Here is a 20,404-nt window from a genome sequence, read left to right as displayed (position 1 = left end):
TTAATGCATTATAGTTCTTCACGTTTATTGCGATCTCAGAATTCAGGCCAGCTGATAATACCTAGAATATCAAAATCAACTGCAGGCGGTAGATCCATCTCCTATTTGGCACCTAAAGTCTGGAACAATCTTCGTAGCATTGTTCGGGATGCAGACACACTCTGTCAGTTTAAATCTAGACTAAAAACACATCTCTTTAACCTGGCATACACATAAACCATTATAAATGTATATTTTATATAAGCTTTATATTTAGCTCATTCAGTCCTTTTTACGTGTTGAAATACCTTTACATTACAAATAAAACCCATAAATTGCAGTTTTACAGTTGCCAAAAAGTGATTACAGCCTCTACTTATGGACTGAACTGTTCTTTTTGCCTGAAAAAATGATTACTTCTACCCAGTAAAAAGAACTGAATGAGCTATAATCTGTCAAATATTACAGCCATGAATGAAATCAAGTCATTTTGAGGCAGAAAGAACAGTTTACTCAAAAAATATAAAGGCTGTAATCACTTTTCGGCAAGTGTAAAACTTGATTTTATGGGTTGTATTGACCATTTAAAGGTATTTCAACAGGTAAAAATGACTGAATGAGCTATAATCTGTCAAATATAACAGCCATGAATGAAATCAAGTCATTTTGAGGCAGAAAGAACAGTTCACTCAATAAACAGAGGCTATAATCACTTTTCGGCAACTACAATTTATGGGTTTTATTTACCATTTAAAGGTATTACAACACATAAAAAGGACTTAATGAGCTATAATCTGTCAAATATAACAGCCATGAATGAAATCAAGACATTTTGAGGCAGAAGGAACAGTTCACTCAATAAATAGAGGCTGTAATCACTTTTCGGCAAGTGTAAAACTTCATTTTATGGGTTGTATTGTCCATTTAAAGGTATTACAACACATAAAAAGGACTGAATGAGCTATAATCTGTCAAATATAACAGCCATGAATGAAATCAAGTCATTTTGAGGCAGAAAGAACAGTTCGCTCAATAAACAGAGGCTATAATCACTTTTCGGCAAGTGCAATTTATGGGTTTTATTGGCCATTTAAAGGTATTATAACACATAAAAAGGATTGAATAAGATATAATCTGTCAAATATAACAGCCATGAAGGAAATCAAGTCATTTTGAGGCAGAAAGAACAGTTCACTCAATAAATAAAGGCTGTAATCACTTTTCGGCAACTGCAATTTATGGGTTTTATTTACCATTTAAGAGGCATTTCAACAGGTAAAAAAGAACTGAATGAGCTATAATCTGTCAAATATAACAGCCATGAATGAAATCAAGTCATTTTGAGGCAGAAAGAACAGTTCACTCAATAAATAGAGGCTGTAATCACTTTTCGGCAAGTGTAAAACTTGATTTTATGGGTTGTATTGACCATTTAAAGGTACTTCAACAGGTAAAAAGGACTGAATGAGCTATAATCTGTCAAATATAACAGCCATGAAGGAAATCAAGTCATTTTGAGGCAGAAAGAACAGTTCACTCAATAAATAGAGGCTGTAATCACTTTTCGGCAACTACAATTTATGGGTTTTATTTACCATTTAAAGGTATTACAACACATAAAAAGGATTTAATGAGCTATAATCTGTCAAATATAACAGCCATGAATGAATTCAAGTCATTTTGAGGCAGAAGGAACAGTTCACTCAATAAATAGAGGTTGTAATCACTTTTCGGCAAGTGTAAAACTTGATTTTATGGGTTGTATTGTCCATTTAAAGGTATTTCACCTCGTAAACAGGACTGGATTGTTTGGCACAAAGCAAGTAAATAGGCTTTCTGTTAATCACGTAAAGATCATGCTCGAGCAACTTAATCAAAACTAAATAAACGTAATCGCGATTAAGCAGTACGGCAAATTAATTAAATGAATAATTTTGATTATGCGTTACAGGACACGTTTCTTTGCTATTAGCACGGACATATTACCACGGACACAGAGTTATATGCATTTGCAGGTTATGGCCGTTTGATCATGATAAAAGCAGCTGTAGACGTGTAGAAACAGGGGCGATATCCTTTAAACATGCTGTGCGCGCTCCCGCGGACGGCAGTCAGTTTTCGGCAGACGATCAGTTTTCGGCACGACAGGAATGAAAACAAGCCGAAATGAAATAAGAGTAACGAGGCTATTTTTAAAATGTAAGGAGTAGAAAGTACAAGATAATTGCGTGAAAATGTAAGGAGTAGAAGTAAAAAGTAAGCTGAAAAATGATTACTCCAGTAAAGTATAGATACCCGAAATTTCTACTTAAGTAAGGTAACGAAGTATTTGTACTTCGTTACTTGACACCTCTGTTGCTGGAAAACAAGAAACAAACTCCAAAACATTAGAGACCTGTATAGATATAAAAGTAATTTTCTTTGTCTGAAATGCAACATTTTTCCACACGTTGTGCTTGAGAACAATACAAAACTTCTGCACTTTGGATTCCTAGCGAGAAACAAGGAGTATGAAATAATAGATGCATTTAAACAGATCATATAGAAGGTGATCAGAGATGAGAAACTGTCTTCACAAATTCCACTTTAACAATAAACATTTTAGAAGAAATGATCTACATAGTGTGAATTATACAGGTAAAGAGAAAACACCTCTGAATATCACTGCAAAAAATATGTATTTAAATGTACAATACTTGCTATTAAACTTATTAACTCACCATAAACAGAAACACTGAAGGTCTTGAGACTGCTGCTGCTGCTGCTGAAGATCTCAAGATGATATTCTCCAGAGTCTGTGTTTCTGGTGTTCATGATGGTCAGAGATCCAGTCTGATGATCCAGTTTTAGTCTTTTTCTGAATCTCTCATCACTACATTTACACTGAACATCTGTACAGATGAAACTGAGATCTCTAGTGATTTGAGCTACACGGATGTCATAAAAATACCATCTAATCTCTTCTTGTTGGTTTGTTTCAACATCAGTGTTTAGAGTGACTGAATCTCCCTCCTTCACTGACACTCTCTCTGTATCAGCACCAACAAAACCTGAAGAAATTATCATAATTGTAAGTCAAACAAAATTATACAATAGGAAAGTTCTTTTCTTTTCTAAAGATAATGAAGATTGTGAGTATAGAAATACGTGCAAGACAAACAGTTCTTACTTCACACAGAAGATCAGACACCTACGAGATCAAAGATGAATATATTTTCTTAGTTTCATCACTAAATTATACTCACCACCATTGACATTAACAATGAAGGTCTTTATGATCCTGAATCTGATGGTGCTGATCAGTAGTTTATATTCTCCTGAGTCTCCAGTTCTGGTGTTTATGATGGTCAGAGATCCAGTCATATGATTCAGCTTCAGTCTGTATCTGAATCTCTCATCAGCATATAAACACTGAGCATCGGTACAGATAAAACTGAGATCTCCATTGATTTCAGCGATGCGAACATCATTAAAAACCCATTTCATCAAATAATTTAGGTGTTTCATTACACCAGGATGTAAAGTGACAGATTCTCCCTCCATCACTGACTTTCTCTTCACTTCATCTTGTTCAGAATCAGGAACATCTAAAACAAAAACCAACAGCTGCTGGAGGAACTTTTTGCTCAAAACAACAAACTACCACATCAAAGAACTATTAGTCCATTGGCCAAGCCAGACTTTGGTACCACCTAAGGTGGCAAAATCTCTTTGGTACCAGTTTGTTTGTAGAGTCCATATAAATACCATTTCAAATGAGTAGCTTTACTAATCTTTTGGGACAATCATTATTTTTGCCATTATTGTCCTAAAGTATCTGCACAGGTTTGTATGAAGTCTGTAATAGGTAGCCATACATGCTAAATGTTGATTTTTTTCAGGATAGTCAGGGCAATCCAGATCTGCCATAATTTGACATGATATTTGTTGTATACATTTTATATTAGCCTTCATATTAAAGAAAACTTTTTAGCATCTATTAAATTGTTAAATTTGTATATCTATCTCAAAAGATATTGATGTTAGGGGGGATATCTTTTCAGATATGAATAGACAAGACTGTCTGTAATCTGGTGATATCAGAACCATGAGGTTGGGACAATCCATGACCTAGCAATTTGAAAAAATATACACTGTAAACCCTAATGCTCAAAATACTTAATTCGTTTGAGTAGGACAAACTTAAATTAAACAAATTAGTTCAGTTAAATTAACAGTTATGAGTATTTAAAACTTTCTTTTACTTTTGAGTTCACAGCACTGACATATTTCAAGTAAACTAAACTGTTTTAGTTGCAGCAGATTTCTAATTCCCAGCATGCTTTGCATCAGACTGTCTAAATGTTGAAATAAAGTGTTATTTTGTGTGTTTTTGCATAAGATTAACATAGGGAGACATAAGTTAGTGTTTAATGTTGTGTTATGTTGGGATTGACAGGGGGTTCTGTTATGTTAGTTTTGTAGGGTTACCATTCTGGTGAAGAGTAGACCGTGTGGTTAGGTTGAGGATGGGCTGCAAAACTTTTAAGACCACATATACTGTATGTTGTTTTATTATATACATGCAAGTATATATTGACAGTCTCTTTGATAATTATAATAGCATGTGTTTTTTGCTAACTAACATTTAACCAAGATTTGAATGTGATGTTTATGTAAATTAACTGTATGTACTTGAGTAGGGCGAGGCTGAGAACTGTGGGAGCGAAGGAATGCCAGTGATGTGATTGTTAATCAGAGACACCTGTGCACCACATTAGCATTGCTCCACTTCCATGGCTCTCGGCCCCGCCCCACTTGTCACAAAAAAATTAAGTTCTACTAACTTAAAAAAAATAAGTTAGTTAACTTAAATGTTTTGAGGTAATAAGTTTCCTCAAATGTTTTGAGTATTCTGAACTTATTGAGTTTTACAGTGTATATGTACTGCATATGAAATAGTATATATGCAACAACAACGACTGATGCAAGTTTCAAAACCAGATTACTCCACCATACTTCGTTGTCCAGATAAGCCACTACTGGCATCATCTGAATAGGTGAGTCCTGCTGTTTATTTTTATATGCGTTACCCTTGGAGGCTACAACAACTTCACAACTTATTCAGATTTCGGTAGACCAGACAATTGAGGACACTGTAAACGAGGACACCCAGACTGCCGGTGGAACCAAGGGTTTCAGCCAGGGGCGTAGTTTGTGGGGGGGATGGGGGGGATGGGGGGGAGGTAACCCCCCCAATATTCAAATGCTTCAGTTACAACCCCCCCAATATTTCAACATAAAAATCACCATAGATCAGATGAAAAATATGTAGAATTAATTTATTTTGAAGCAATAATTTCGTTTCTATTGAAATATGAGTTCGTCATAATAAATTAGAGAAAAAAATACTCCCCCTCCATTGAACCGATTGGTAACGTCCAACCAATGCGTGTCGCACTTTCACCAAAACAACGCGAATGGCGCTCTACTGTTTGAATGAGAGACTACGGGTAGCTCAAAAAATGAAGAGAACCGCTTCCCAGCCGACTATATTAAACTGCTGGTCAAAGAGAGACGTTAAAAAGAATAAAGTATGTACTGAGAAGGAGGTATGAGAATATTGTAATAGCTAGGTACACTCCTCACATATATTTTAGCTAGCTAATCCATTGCAATTCAGCCATAACTATCAGTGTAACTGCAACCAGTTACCAAAACAGCCGTCTGTTTTGTTAGTTCATGTTTTAATAGTGTCTGTATATATCAATGACAAAAGTATTCACATCGGTGTTTGTTTTCTTCCTAAATTAATCTGACTTTTGAACGAATTGGCTGAATGAACGATTTAAGTGACTGACTCAAAAAAAAACGAATCGCTGCCACCTACTGACTGTGTTAATATTTAACATAATTTCTTTCTTTTTAGAATTACAGTTATGTTAGAATTTGATGAATGATTATACATAAATTTCATAAAGTTATGATAGATAGATAGATGATAGATAGATAGATAGATAGATAGATAGATAGATAGATAGATAGATAGATAGATAGATAGATAGATAGAAAATAAATTATCCAATAAACGTTACACACAAAACAGATTATTATAAAAAACAAACAAAAAAAAAACAAAAAAAAAACAGACAGCATACCAACGTTCAACCCCCCCAATGTTGAAACCAAATCTACGCCCTTGGTTTCAGCCTAAAAACTGGAACAGTCACCAGATACTATCTCACTTCAGAAAACAGATGTGAGTATCTGAGGCAACTCAGGAACATGACAAGGAATGAGTCTACAGAGAGTTTCCGTCATCAAGATTTACGGAAGCCCAGGATAGAGAAGGATATGGCAGATGTAAATGCCTTTGTAGAACTTATGGAGAGAAGCTGGGTAAATCCTCTAGGTCCATATCATTAGTCTTCAGAGGTGGACATTCCAGGGGTCAGAAAGTAAAAGTCCTGCCATATTTTTATCTCATCCACTGAAGCATTAATGAGATAAATAAGTGATTAATTGAGTGATGATTGAGCATTATTGAAGACACCTGATGATAACAAGCAGAATCACCAAAGGAGAAAATCACTATTTTAAAGTTACCATCATCGAGGTCAGGGTTTGTTTTAGTTGAGCTCTTGATCCTTGCCTTTTTAGTATTAGTTTTTGTTTGGGCAGACAAGCAAACTTAAAAGATGATCAGGTGGTGTTGGTTATGTTTTTACATAAACCATATTTGATCTGAATCACTGAAATCATTTAGAGCTCAATCTCTGAGTTAGATTTACATTATTGATTACAGCAGCACTGTGATTCTACAGAAAATCAGCTTTTACAATGCAATTTTTTTTTTAAGAGTTCTGATTTAAAAAAAAAAACGCTCATTTAAACACAAACATCAAGAATCATCCTGTGAATCTCAACAGTGGTGGCCATCATAAAGCATGTTGCAGTGCATTCTGGGTGCCACCAATCAAAATTCATCCATGGCTCCCATCATGCATTGCTGCATGAATAAATTATGAGCTGAATTGTCTTAGTAATTTTCTTTATTCTCACTATTAAAATTTTGCTGTTTTTCTGTGACTTTTTAGTAGCTTGTTTTCTAATGTTCAGAGTTGATCAGAATATGTTGCTTGTCACCGTTGTTGAGATTCACAGGCTGATACTTGATGTCTGTGTGTGCCTAAAATAACTTTTTTTTGTGATAAAGACAACTTTTAAAAAAAAAAGTATTCTGTATTGTATAAGCTGATGTTCTGTAGAATCACAGTGCTGCTGTAATCAATAATGTAAATCTAACTCAGAGATTGGACTCTAAATGAGTTCAGTGATTCAGATCAAATAATGATTTTGAGAAAACATAACCAACACCTGAACATTTTTTAACTTTGCTTGTCTTGTTAGTTTTAATGCAGTTAAAACTGCCCAAACAAAATCTAATATTAAACAATCAAGGGTCAAGAGCTCAACTAAAACAAACCTTGACCTCGATGATGGTAACTTAAAAATTGTGATTTTCTCCTTTGGTGATTCTGCTTGTTATCATCAGGTGTCTTCAATAATGGTCCATCATCACTCAATTTATCACTTAATTATCTCATTAATGCTTCAGTGGATGAGATAAAAATATGGCAGGACTTTTACTTTCTGACCCCTGGAATGTCCACCTCTGTTCAATTCAGATGAATCAATGCAGGGTTTTTCCTGGGTCAAAAATGGTCTTCGGTGGTGACAGACATGGTCATCCACACAAACAGTAAAAAGTGCCCTACCCACGTGATCTGCGAGCCCGATACTGACAATAAAGTTACCGTCACTCTCACTGTAATTCTTTCTTGCCCTCTTTGCAAAAAAAAAAGAAATTAAAAAAAAAAGTGATTTTATAGCTTTGTAAGAAAAGATGCTTTTTTGCCAAACCTGAAAAGTATTAAAAAGTAGCATTTAGAAGTTATATTAACTAATAATATAATTTTCTACAATTGAATACACCTAGCTAACAACAACTTGCTTTGTTCTGGTTTCACCTCACTCCAGTCTAAACTAACTGATTTTATAGGTAGGCCTAATTTACTACACATTGTCATTTAAATAACCTGAAAATATTGTGGATTATTAAGTCTAATTTTACTAACCACTCTTGCTAAATGGGGTAAGCACACTTATGTTCTCATTTCAGAGTTGTTCAAGTAAATGATTCATTATAGACCGTGTGGACAGATCAGTTGTTGTCATGATTCATTAAAATGAATCTGTTCAAATGAGTCATTAGGTCACGAATCGGACATTAGCGGACATTGACGAGTTGCGTGTGAATCGCGACTGTTATTAGGACATCGCAAAAGATTTGTCAACACGGAAAACACTTCACCACTGGATAGGATTTTCTTTTTGTTTACTGAAAGTGTGGTTTATGTCAGCTGCACGTGGAGGGCGCCTGTCAGAGAAGATGAGGTTATGTTCTTTTGAGCACTATTCACACCCAGCAGTTATTCAGGAAAAACATTCTCCGATTGCGCCTCGTGAAACATGGATTCGGTCTTACGAACTTTTAGCATTGTGTCAGTTGATTTCGATTATTATGTGTGAGGTAGAAAGAGTGCGAAGACGGTGCTTACTTTGAAGACAGAGAGAGCTTGCGCGCACGAGGGAGGAGCTCTGCTCGTTCTGTCCGTCAGCGCAGCAGTCGTCTCCCTCCTTCATTTTACAGTCGAATGGTGGCTAGAACGGCTCCAGGTTCAAAGGTGAATACGGAATGGATTAATCTGTAATCTGTGTAATTAATCGAAATTAACGCGTTATTTTGACAGCCCTATTATATATATATATATATATATCTTTATAAAAGTCTTTAAAAATATATTCTAGTAGTTTTTGATAACCAGTTAATTACATGACCTACTTGTCTTAATACTTATACGTATATATATATAGGTCTACTTAATTTAGCAAACAAGCTAATATTGTTTTGGTAAAATGTTTTTTGTAGTTCTTATTAATCAAATAGATGTAGTTATGTATTTCATATACATTTCCCTTTGGAAACCAGACTCGCGCCAGTACAATTTATGCTGGCATGATTGTGGCCCTATGCCGGCAGTGTCGGCTCAGTTTCGGCACCCGGACTCGGGCCAGTGTACTCGGGCCGATTCTGGTGCGTCATTCATTCCCGTGATTCAGAGTCCGGCAACCGCATTTGGGCCGAATGATTTCTTCTGGCTTGCCAGTTCTGGGCCATTATTGGCCCACATCTTTTTGGCTACCTGGGTATCCATCGATCTTCATCTTCATTCTCAGCAACAGCGACCGTCACAGTCAAAGCCCGCACTCGTTATGATTCAAATTTGAAAGTAGCGCCAGTGCGCCTGCGCCACACTCGAGAAGCGTTACGACATGGTTTATGGCATTAATATCAAACGCTCATTGGTTCTCACCTGCTTCATCACAGATTGCGACATGCCGTGTTTCAGTGAATTGACATTTGAAATGAGTGCGCGCCTTCACGGAGAGAAAACAGATTCATAATTTCACGGATTAATAAATTAAATTCTGCTCTGATAAAAAAACTATTACCGCCAGAGAGGACTGCGATTGGAACATTTTAACTTATTTTGGTACCACTTTTGACATTTTCTCAAAAAATAAATGATTGTGATTAACGTTATGCTTGTTTGTCTGTTATTCATTTATTTATAACACGTTATGTAGTTTTAAGAAATTGTTATGGGTAGGTGTAGGCTGACAATAATTAGAAGTTTCCACAAATCCCTTCACTCGATTGGGATGTTCTCTTTTATTCTGGACGGCAAGGGCAGTGACTGTAACATCAAGCTTATTTTTGTAGTATTATTAAACATTATATTTATTTTATTATTATTTATACAGATTTAATCAGGCTCCAAAAATTCTTCAAAAAGAACACAAAGAATGGCCTTCTCAGCTGCCATAGCTGCAACTCTTCCTTCATCACTCAGAACAGGGTGTTCAACGCACCACCGTTTCCATTTAAAAAACGTTTTGCAACGTTTTGTTGTAGATTCGCTGCAAATGACGGAAATCCGTCGCAGGAAACCCATGTGGAAAACATTGCCCCGGGACACAATGTAGTACAGTGGAGGAAGCTGTAAGTAAATCAGCCAGTAAATCCACTTCCTATAAGGAGGCGGTCACCCGTATGCTCCTACATGCAAATCATGCTAGCCAGAATGGCTATCAAACCATTTATGGTGAGTGAGGATACGGATGTCATGATCCTTTGTCTTGGAAGATAAACTGCCCCCTTTATCAGAAATCTGGCACTCAGAATCGAACAAGGTACATCAACATCAGCAATCAGCTCCTTGGAGATGTGATGCTCTTGACATGCTGGTGGATGCGAAATGGTCATTATTCATATTCATGCATTTTTATTAATATTTATGTTAATCATTTATGGCTTATGATTTATCAGTTTCACTTTTGATTTCCTATATTTTTGTACTCATACTTTATATATATATTAATTCTTATCATATTTTCAAGTATTTACTTGTTATTGTACCCTTATGGTTTTTATTTTATATTTATGATGTTTTTCAGAATTAACCATTTGAATTTGAATCTGATCAAAATATGTCTGTTATTATTCCTGATGACATTTAAAAGGGTACGATTTGCAAAATTCCCAAAGGGGGTCAAAACAACTCAAAACAAGTTTGAAGTCACTGTTATAGAGGTGAGCGTTTGCTTTAGAGGGGCCCTTGATTCTTGACATTTAACTAGTTTTTCTCTGGCTGCTTTAACTATGTTGTTGAGACACGTTAGTTATAGCAATAAATGCAAGGTAAGTTCTAATCAGATGAATTGGGTTGGTAAGTGCTGGACACCACATCATGTGGTGTCCTGATTCACTGATCATCGCTAAAGCCTCAAACTGTGTGTGTTTTAACTGTTAGTTTCAATAGTGCTTATTTATATTTTTTATTCTTCTGTATATTTAATTCTTTAACCCCTTAACTGTCACAGTCCCACTGGTCGGGCGCCTCCCAACCAGCACACCCTTGTTTAGCACATGGTTTTGCCCAGATGAAATGAACACTACTCAGTGTGAACACTACAGGCTATTAAATGTAACACTGAATTGGTCTTGGAGTTAATGAGATAATTAGGTGATAATGAGCAGAATCACTGAAGGACAGAGAAACAACAAGAACTACAACTTCAGCCACAGCCTTCGATGAAATCAACTGAAGATAAAAGACAATAAATCACTGAAGATCTGATCAAACATCTCCACAAACAGCTTTACCAGCTTCACTTGTTACTAACCAGACTGACTTTATTTCTGACATACATCTACATAAGCTCTTATTGAGAATTAACAGAGGTTTAGATGCTGATGATTTGTTGAAAATAATAGTTTTGTTTGATGTTACCATGATCGAGGTCAGTCGTTGCTTCAGTTACGCAGTTTGACTCTTAACTTTTTTAGTGTTAGTTTTACTGTGTCTGTTGTAGCTGTTTGTTACGGCAACAATGACAAGAGAAAATATGATCAGCTGCTTTATGATCAGAACATAACTGTCATGTAGTGGCTTATTTGATCACTGATCTAATGATTGAGCTTTATATCAGTAAAATATTAAGTTTGTGTTAACTCTTCTAGAAATGAAATGGTGAATTAATTTAAAAACACATGGTACACTAAACACTTTAAAACTCTAGCAAAACTTTTTCACACACAGACATCTACAATCAGCGTATGAATCTCAAAAATGGTGACATGCTTCATGCCACAATGCATTCTGGGTGCATCCTGCAAAAAAGAATGCATTGCAGCATTAAGCATGTCACCATTGTTGAGATTCATGCGCTGATTCTTGATGTTTGTTTGTGAGTAACTCTCACTGTAGTTTAAAGTGTTTAGTATACAATCTGTTTTAAAACTCATTCAGATTTTCTGATTAAAGCTGCACTGGATCTTTACATGAATCACAATAAAATACAGTGAGATATTGCTCATATTAAACTCAGTTATAAGATCAGTAAATTAAGCCACTGCGCAGTGATTATATTCTTATCATGAAGCAGACACAGCATCAGATTATGTTTTCTCTTGCTTTTTTTGCCATAACTAATTCAGTTACAGCAGCCAGAGAAACCCTGACATTATAAAAACAAGTCAAACTACTCAACTAAAGTAAACACTCATCAACATGATGGTAACATAAAAAAATCAATAAAACATCAACAACAAAAAAACTGTCTCTTAATTCTCAATAAGAGCTTCTGTATATGGAGTTGTTTAATCCTCTGCTGAGATCTGGAGAGATTTAATGTCTTCTTTTATCTTCAGTTGATTTCATCTAAGGCTGTGGCTGAACTCAGTTCTAGTTCTAGTGTTTTGACTTTTTCTGTTCTTGTTGTTTTTCTTTCTTTCGTTCATTCTTCTTGTTAACAGCAGCTTTCTTCAATAATTCTCAATCATCACTCAATTAATTAATTATCTCATTAAATCCAACACTGATTCAATGTTACATTTAACAGCCTGTAGTGTGCACTCTGAACAATGTGGGCCCTACTTGGGTGTGCTGGCTGAGAGGCGTCCTCTAAACAAAAATCTTTTTTGTGACTTTAATAGCTTGTTTTGTGACGTTCAGAGTTAATCTGTATATCTGAAAATTTTGTCACCATTGTTGAGGATCATACGCAGAATGTTGATGTCTGTGTGAATCTACATGATGCAGTCTAAATATCTGGCCAATAATGAAAACTTTCAAAACATGACAGGATTTTATACATTATCATTGAACTACAACAACATGAAAGAAAATACAATATTCAGAGAATAAGACCACTGTATGATGAGAAAATCATCAACAATGAGTAGCCAAATCCATATGATCAGATTTCTCTCACAATTTATTTTGCAATGAATGCTTTAAAAACACAATTGCAACAATTGGGGGAAAAGTAGTCAAAATGTTAAGGGTCAGGAGCCCTACTAAAACAAGCGCTTACCTCCATAACAGTGACATTTATACATTTGATAAAACATCAACACCTCATTAAGAAGATTTGTATGAAAGAAACAAAGTCTAAATGATAGAATGCAATGTTCCTCTAACGTTCACATAAACCAAAAACGTTCTTAATACATAAAAAAAAAAAAAAAAAAAAAAAAAAACCAGATAATTTGAACGTTCCGGAAATATTACAAAATAACATTTTTATAACATTTCCAAAATGATAGAATGGAATGTTCCTCTAACGTTCACATAAAGCAAGAAAAAACATTCTTGATACATTAAAAAACTGGACGTTTTGAACGTTTAAAAAACATTCCGGAATAACGTTTTCATAACTTAAAGAGAATGTTAACAAAACGTTCTGACAACTCCTTTTTGTTTCTGGGATCGTGCTTTTGCAGGACGAGGAAAACTTAACACTCCCAAACTTGTGAAAGGAAACAGGAAATTCCAAGAGTACTGGAATGTAGGCTATCAGAGGAAATATACAACATGGAATCATTTGTCTGCAGAATGTAGGCCTATGCACCATCGTCTATAGTGTATGGGATGTCAATGATTCTATTCAGAAGGGGTGAAGTGGAGCGCAGCCTATTCCCCCTTGCAGGGACTGCTTAAAGCTGCATACAGCGTGCCAATTACCAGGCAGCTGTCTGGAGGTGTTTTTTTTACCTGCATGAGCATTCACAGAAATTTTGAGCAAACAAGTTTAAGTTTGCTTGTTGTTTATCTACTAATTTATTAAATAATTCGCTTAATTTTATTATCACGGGAAATGACGTGGACGATATGTGAATCAGTGTCCATCATTTTGCGCGCAACTGCTGATAAAGAAAAATGGCACGTCGCAATATTGAAAATATTTCCATTTTAAACCATGAAGTGGAGTCAGTTGATGTCACAAACTTTGCATGAGAGTTATGCCGGTGAAGAAGTCTCAAAGTCCAGTCAGTTAGGCTTATTCACTAGAGAAACTGAAAGTAAAAACTGACTGCCCACACTAGGCGGATCCGCATTCAAGTCGCCAAATCCGCGTGACTGTCACATTCGTTTTGACGCCTCCCAGAGGATCAGATCCGACACGGATCCGTTCGCGGCAGAGGTATATAGTCCAGAGCTCAAAAAGTAAAAGTAAAATTATACAGAAGATCAGTTTTATCAACAAAATATGAAGGAATTCTTAAAAGTTGTTCTAATCATGAATAAATATAACCTTTTTATAGGCACACACAGACATCAAGAATCAGCGTATGAATCTCAACGACGGTGACAAGCCACATATTCTGATAAACTGATCAACTCTGAACATTAGAAAACAAGCTACTAAAAAGTCACAGAAAAACAGCAACATTTAAATAGTGAGAATAAAGAAATTACTAAGACAATTCAGCTCATAATTTATTCATGCAGCAATGAGTTTTGATTGGTGGCACCCAGAATGCACTGCAACATGCTTTATTATTCTCACCATTGTTGAGATTCACAGACTGATTCTTGATGTCTGTGTCTAAATGAAAGCCTTTTTTTTTTTCCTCAGAACAACTTTTGATGATTAAATTATTTTGAAAAAAAAAAACAAAAAACTGGATCTTGTGCTGTAGAATCACAGTGCTGCTGTAATCAATAATGTAAAGCTAACTCAGAGATTGAGCTCTAAATGAATTCAGTGATTCAGATCAAATAATGATTACGTGAAATCATAACCAACACCACTCGATCTTTCAACTTTGTTTGTCCAGTTGGTTTTAATGCAGTTAAAACTGCCCAAATAAATTTTAATATTTAAAAGTCAAGGGTCAAGAGCTCAACTAAAGCAAACCCTGACCTCTGTGATGGTGTCTTAAAAATTGTGATTTTCTCCTTTGGTGATTCTGCTTGTTATCATCAGGTGTCTTCAATAATGCTCAATCATCACTCAATTAATCACTTATTTATCTCATTAATGCTTCAGTGGGTGGTAAAAAAAATATGGCAGGACTTTTACTTTTTGAGCCCTGGACTTTCCACCTCTGCGCGATACCTCCGCGGTGGATCCGCCACGGAGTCCTTTTGCTGTGTGGGCTATTTCGTGTTGTCCTCGCAGCGCGACGGTTATGCGGTGATGCGCTATGATATCGCGGGGCAAATGAATTGCAATATTAACTTAATAATAAAAGTTGCACGATAAGAAAAATTATTTAATAGCCCTGCATGCCCGTCCGCTATACACCACTGTGAAGAGATAAATTGTGTTCGGGCACAGCATCAAATCGATTAACGATTTTTATCCAATTCCACATGCAGGGACCGTTCAGTGTTCCAGCACCAGTGGCTGTTCTGGAGCTTATGGCCTGCAAGTGTTCATGGACCTGCAAGCTTCCAAACTGTTTCTGTCTTGGCAATAAATTAAAGTGCACAGAAAAGGAGGAGGAGGAGGATACTGATGTCATGAAACTAGTTGAATATGATGATGAATAAACAGAAACAGTTTGCAATGATCAAATAAGTTCATGAACAAGGTAGAATTATTTTGTTTTTCTTTGTATGACATGTTCTGTTCAAATAAAGTTACAAGAGTTTTTCATTCTTTCTGAAGGCTGATTTCTGTGCAAAGGTACCACTAACAAAAGTTATCATGTTGTAATATTATCTAGAGATATGGACTTTAAAAAAAAAATAATCATACTAGAATTTGCCACCGTGCAAAGAGTGAAACCTGAGACCTAGGCCCATGGACTATATGGATGAAAATGATTGCACAAGCCCTATATTTCTTAAACCTGTTCAGCACACCAACACTACACATTTTCAGCTCTTCCTAATCAAGCACACCTGAATCAACTCATCATTAATAGAGACTGAAATGGATGGATCATATAATGACTCACCATGAACAGAAATATGGAAGAGTTGAGGAAGACTGTCACTGCTGCTGCTGATCTGTAGTTTATACAGTCCAGAGTCTGTTGTTGTGATGTTTGTGATGGTCAGAGATCCAGTCTGATGATCCAGCTTCAGTCTGTCACTGAATCTCTCAGTGTCATTATTACACTGAACATCTGTACAAGTTTTATTGGGATCTCCAGTGATTTCAGTAATGCGAGCATCATTAAAATACCATCTAATCTCTTCGTGTTGGATTGTTTCTTGATCATTGTATAAAGTGACTGAATCTCCCTCCATCACTGACACATCTGTACCAACACCAAAACAAACTGAAAAGTAATGAACAGTTATTTACAAGCCATACACATAACAGTGTAGCCATTTCTAAAACTGTGGTCAAACTGGTTTTTGTAGCAAAACCATGCTAAGTTCGGTTACAATGGAATAACTACAAGAACCATGTTTTTTGGTTTTATTCATAGTAAAAACCATGGGTAATTTTCGTAAGGGAATGCACCATGCGGTTTGATATGCAGATTTGGTTTCACTATTAATCCGCTGTGTGCTGTCGTAGACATGCAAATAATATCCCATGTCATTCTTCATGATTTGTGAATACTGCATATCAAACCTGCAAACTATCTTTCTGAGGTGCAAAACCAAAATGTTGCAATAGAAACGGTCGCCTCTGAGTTAATAGGGGAGAGCAGGGCACAACCTAACACTTTTTGACTTTCTCAGTTTGTGTAATTTTAGGGTTCAGGGAATTTCTTTTGTTCCACATTAAAGGGTTAGTTCACCCAAAAATGATAATTCTGTCATTAATTACTCACCCTCATGCCGTTCCACACCCGTAAGACCTTCGTTAATCTTCAGAACACAAATTATGTTTAAGATATTTTAGGTGAAATCCAATGGCTCCGTGAAGCCTGCATATGGAGCAATGACGTTTTCTCTCTCAAGATCCATAAAGGTACTAAAAACACATCTAAATTATTAATAATAAATCAATATTTTAAAGCGACAAGAATATTTTTGGTGCGCCAAAAAAAAACGAGAAAAAAAAAAATGACTTATTTAGTGATGGCCGATTTCAAAACACTGCTTCAGGAAGCATCAGAGCACAATGAATCAGCGTATCGAATCATGATTTGGCCCACGTGTCAAACCGGCAAACTGCTGAAATCACGTGACTTTGGCACTCCGAACAGATGATTCGACACGCTGATTCATTATGCTCCTTTGAAATTGGCCATCACTAAATAAGTCTTTATTTTGGTTTTTTTGGCACACCAAAAATATTCTCATCTCTTTATAATATTAATATTGAACCACTGTACTCACATGAACTGATTTAGATATGTTTTTAGTACATTAATGGATCTTGAGGGCGGAAATGTCATTACTCCATACGCAGGCCTCACGGAGCCGTCAGATTTCAACTAAAATATCTTAATTTGTGTTCCGAAGATTAATGAAGGCCTTACGGGTGTAAAACGACATGAGGGTGAGTAATAAAAGACAGAATTTTCATTTTTTGGATGAACTATCCCTTTAATTTCACACATGTCTGGTACAAATATGTGGCTTTGTTTCAATAATACAGTGTATACTTTTTTCTTTATTTACCCCTAAAGAAGGGAAGTATCCTATAGCTATACTTTCACTTCCATCAATCCCTCTCTATTGCAGCTTATGATACTCTGGCACTGCCTAAAATTTGTAGGGCTATTGTGAGCACTTTTTGTGTCTATTTGCCTCATCATGACGACTCGCTTGTTGAATTCCTCACTTGTAAGTCACTTTGGATAAAAGCATCTGCCAAATGAATAAATGTAAATGGGAAGTGAAATGTGACAACGTGACCCATAGGTGGGGCACATTGTAACATGATGGAGCATGTGGTAACATGACCATATGACAGCTAAAATCTTTATCTGACTTAATTAAAACTATATATACATGACAAATTAAAATATTTTGTCAATAAAAGACAATTATTTTTTCATATAAAATAGCATTTTTTTTTAATTGAAATTGAAATTGAAATAATTTTGTAGTTTAAATCAGATGAAGAAACATGTTCAAACATTCAGAAAAACAGAGCTGAACAAAAACACTCCCTTTCCTCCACTCACAGCTCTCAGAACAAGAGATAAAGAGATGAGACAATGGGCTACAAATGCTGAACATTTCTTGAAATGATATTTTCTGAATGTTCAGGTTCTTCCTCTTAACAAACCCTATCTGCGCAACTGGAATTTAAACCAGGTTAGTGTCTTCTGATAGTTCGTGAAGCATTAACCATAGCCTGGCCGTCTAGGCTAAAACAAGGCAAAATTTGGGCTGTCAGTGAAAATCTAATAGATGTCTAACCATAACCCAAGAGTAGATTGGTAATCAATTAGACGACTATTAGACGACTACATATTTATGTCTAATAGACACTGAATGGATCACTTGGGTAAAGTTGGTTTTATATTCGCACATTCGGACATCCGTATTCAATAGTCTTGTTAATCACACTACATTGGACATTCAGTGTACATTCACAAGTAAATATGCCATTAAAACAATACTTGCCTATTTTGATCAACTGTGAAAAATGTTGTAATTTGACAATCGTTGGTTGTCAATATCATGTCGCTGCTTAAAATTCGCAAACATTAATTTACTGCACATTTATTGGAAAGTCTGAATTTATCAGAAAAGGTTAACAATGTTTTTTGGTTCATAAAACAAACTAATTAATTTTCGGTTCCATAAATTCCATGTTTTATGTAAAGCACTTTGAATTACCTTAAAAATTGTTGTTGAAATGTGCTATACAAAATAAACTTGCCTTGCCAAATCAAAAACTCATATTTTCATATCATAATGATCAAAAGATTAAAAGATATATGAGGCTTCTGTAACAAATAATAATGGAAATGACTTAACACTATTTTGGTTACACTCATTGCTGGTCTGAATCAGGGCTATAGCCAAGCCGTAAAAATTAGACTATAGATTTCGCCGGGTGAACTAAAAGCAGACTGCACATAGCCTATCCAATTCAGAGCTCAATCGTGACTACATATAGACCATGTCATGAAATGCACTTACATCTTGTAGAAATCATTGACATTGCGAACATGATGGGATATATCAACCATCTCATGCACTTCCTGTCCAAAAAAATACAATAAATTAGGATTGACTGGTGGGCTACAAATAGCCGGTCTGACTACGAGCTAAATCATGTCTACGCACAGCCTACGCAATATAACTTAGAGGTGGGTAGAGTATCCAAAAAATGTACTCAAGTAAAAGTACAAGTACTTATAGAAATATGTACTCAAAGTAAAAGTGAAAGTAATAATCTTAATAGTTACTTGAGTAAGAGTAAAAAAGTATCCAATGAAAATGTACTCAAGTAGCTCGTTACTAGTTACATTATATATATATATATATATATATATATATATATATATATATATATATATATATATATATATATATATATATATATATATATATATATCGCAAGTTATTTTGGCAAAAACGACATGTAACCAAATGAAAGATTATTTTGGCTAAAAGTGGGTTACACATAGCGGGACTATATCGGGTCTATAGTTAACCGAGACGGTGAAATGACGGCTATTGCTTGCTGGGAAAGAACTATCCAAACTGCTAAACAAGAGATTTGTCTAATTTTAAATAAAAACAAAAAACATATGTTAAAAACAGCTTTTTTTTTTTTTTTTTTTTTACTTTTGCTTTACTTAAATGTTCAGTGATGTCTTCCAAAGATATTTGAATTTTGGCGCAAGTTTTTCACTATATATTGTCGACATGGCAACTAGTAAATACGCTAAGTTTCTTCATGCAAGCGTGTGTGAAAGTATTTAACCATGCGTGTTAAAACTAACCCCGCGTTAGTTTTTGCCCCGCGCTCCCCTATAAGCAAGACCGCGCACCCGTTCTCTGACGTTGAGATGAAAATCGTAATGTACAATGTCTTACCATCCACTGCTGCACACAACAATAAGAGAAAAATAACTTCCAGCTTCATTTTCAGTGTTTGCAGAAAGATGACTGCAGATTGAAATTGAAAAAAGTGCTTTGCTCCTTTGTTTTAGTAGTAAGTGAAAGTAAATATTTGGGAGACTCAGTATATGGTGGGTGACGATGACGTAATGAAGTGTCGTCACGTTCTTTAACCTACACATTTACACTGATTCATTAGCAGACACTTTTATCCAAAGCGACTTATAAATTAACAATACAACAAGCGATTCGTCATAAAGAGGCTATTAAAAACAAGAAGTGCTCATAATACAAAATTTCAGTCATCGTTTAGCTTATCTAAGCTTGTGCAAGGCTGTAAATGTCATTTTATGTTGTTAGTAGGCTATTTGCAGCAATGCATTAGCCTATTCTTTATATAATCTATATTTTCTACCTTGTCTGCCCTGAGATTTTCACAATATATTTCATATTTTTTAGTGTCATGATGTCTTTGAAACTGTGTTGCACTGTATTTAATTTAGTGGTTCACAATTAGCATAAAAAACTCAACTAAAAAC

The 20,404-nt window shown here is 35.4% G+C and overlaps 1 protein-coding gene across 3 annotated transcripts in view; it reads right to left on the bottom strand.

Moving 5' to 3' along the window:
* LOC137027928 (obscurin-like) overlaps positions 1-19,944 on the bottom strand; it is a 31,696-nt gene extending 11,752 nt beyond the window's left edge. Inside the window, exons 1-5 of one of the 3 annotated variants that reach the window (XM_067396552.1) lie at positions 19,842-19,944; positions 15,836-16,162; positions 3,225-3,566; positions 2,700-3,029; positions 2,135-2,337 (exon numbers count right to left, since the gene is read on the bottom strand). In XM_067396552.1, coding sequence (XP_067252653.1) covers positions 2,288-2,337; positions 2,700-3,029; positions 3,225-3,566; positions 15,836-16,162; positions 19,842-19,890 — 1,098 coding nt within the window. In that variant the 5' untranslated portion in view covers positions 19,891-19,944 and the 3' untranslated portion in view covers positions 2,135-2,287. Of the gene's footprint in view, positions 1-2,134; positions 2,338-2,699; positions 3,030-3,224; positions 3,567-15,835; positions 16,163-19,841 lie in introns of those variants that run through there. The other 2 variants (XM_067396550.1, XM_067396553.1) reach the window with 2 other exon arrangements.
* Positions 19,945-20,404: the final 460 nt, after the last annotated feature.

This window comes from Chanodichthys erythropterus, chromosome 10 (assembly GCF_024489055.1).
Source record: "Chanodichthys erythropterus isolate Z2021 chromosome 10, ASM2448905v1, whole genome shotgun sequence".
In the NCBI taxonomy this organism is placed as follows: Eukaryota; Metazoa; Chordata; class Actinopteri; order Cypriniformes; family Xenocyprididae; genus Chanodichthys; species Chanodichthys erythropterus.
Note: the sequence above shows the minus strand (reverse complement) of the source record. Positions and strands in the feature narration are given on the sequence as shown.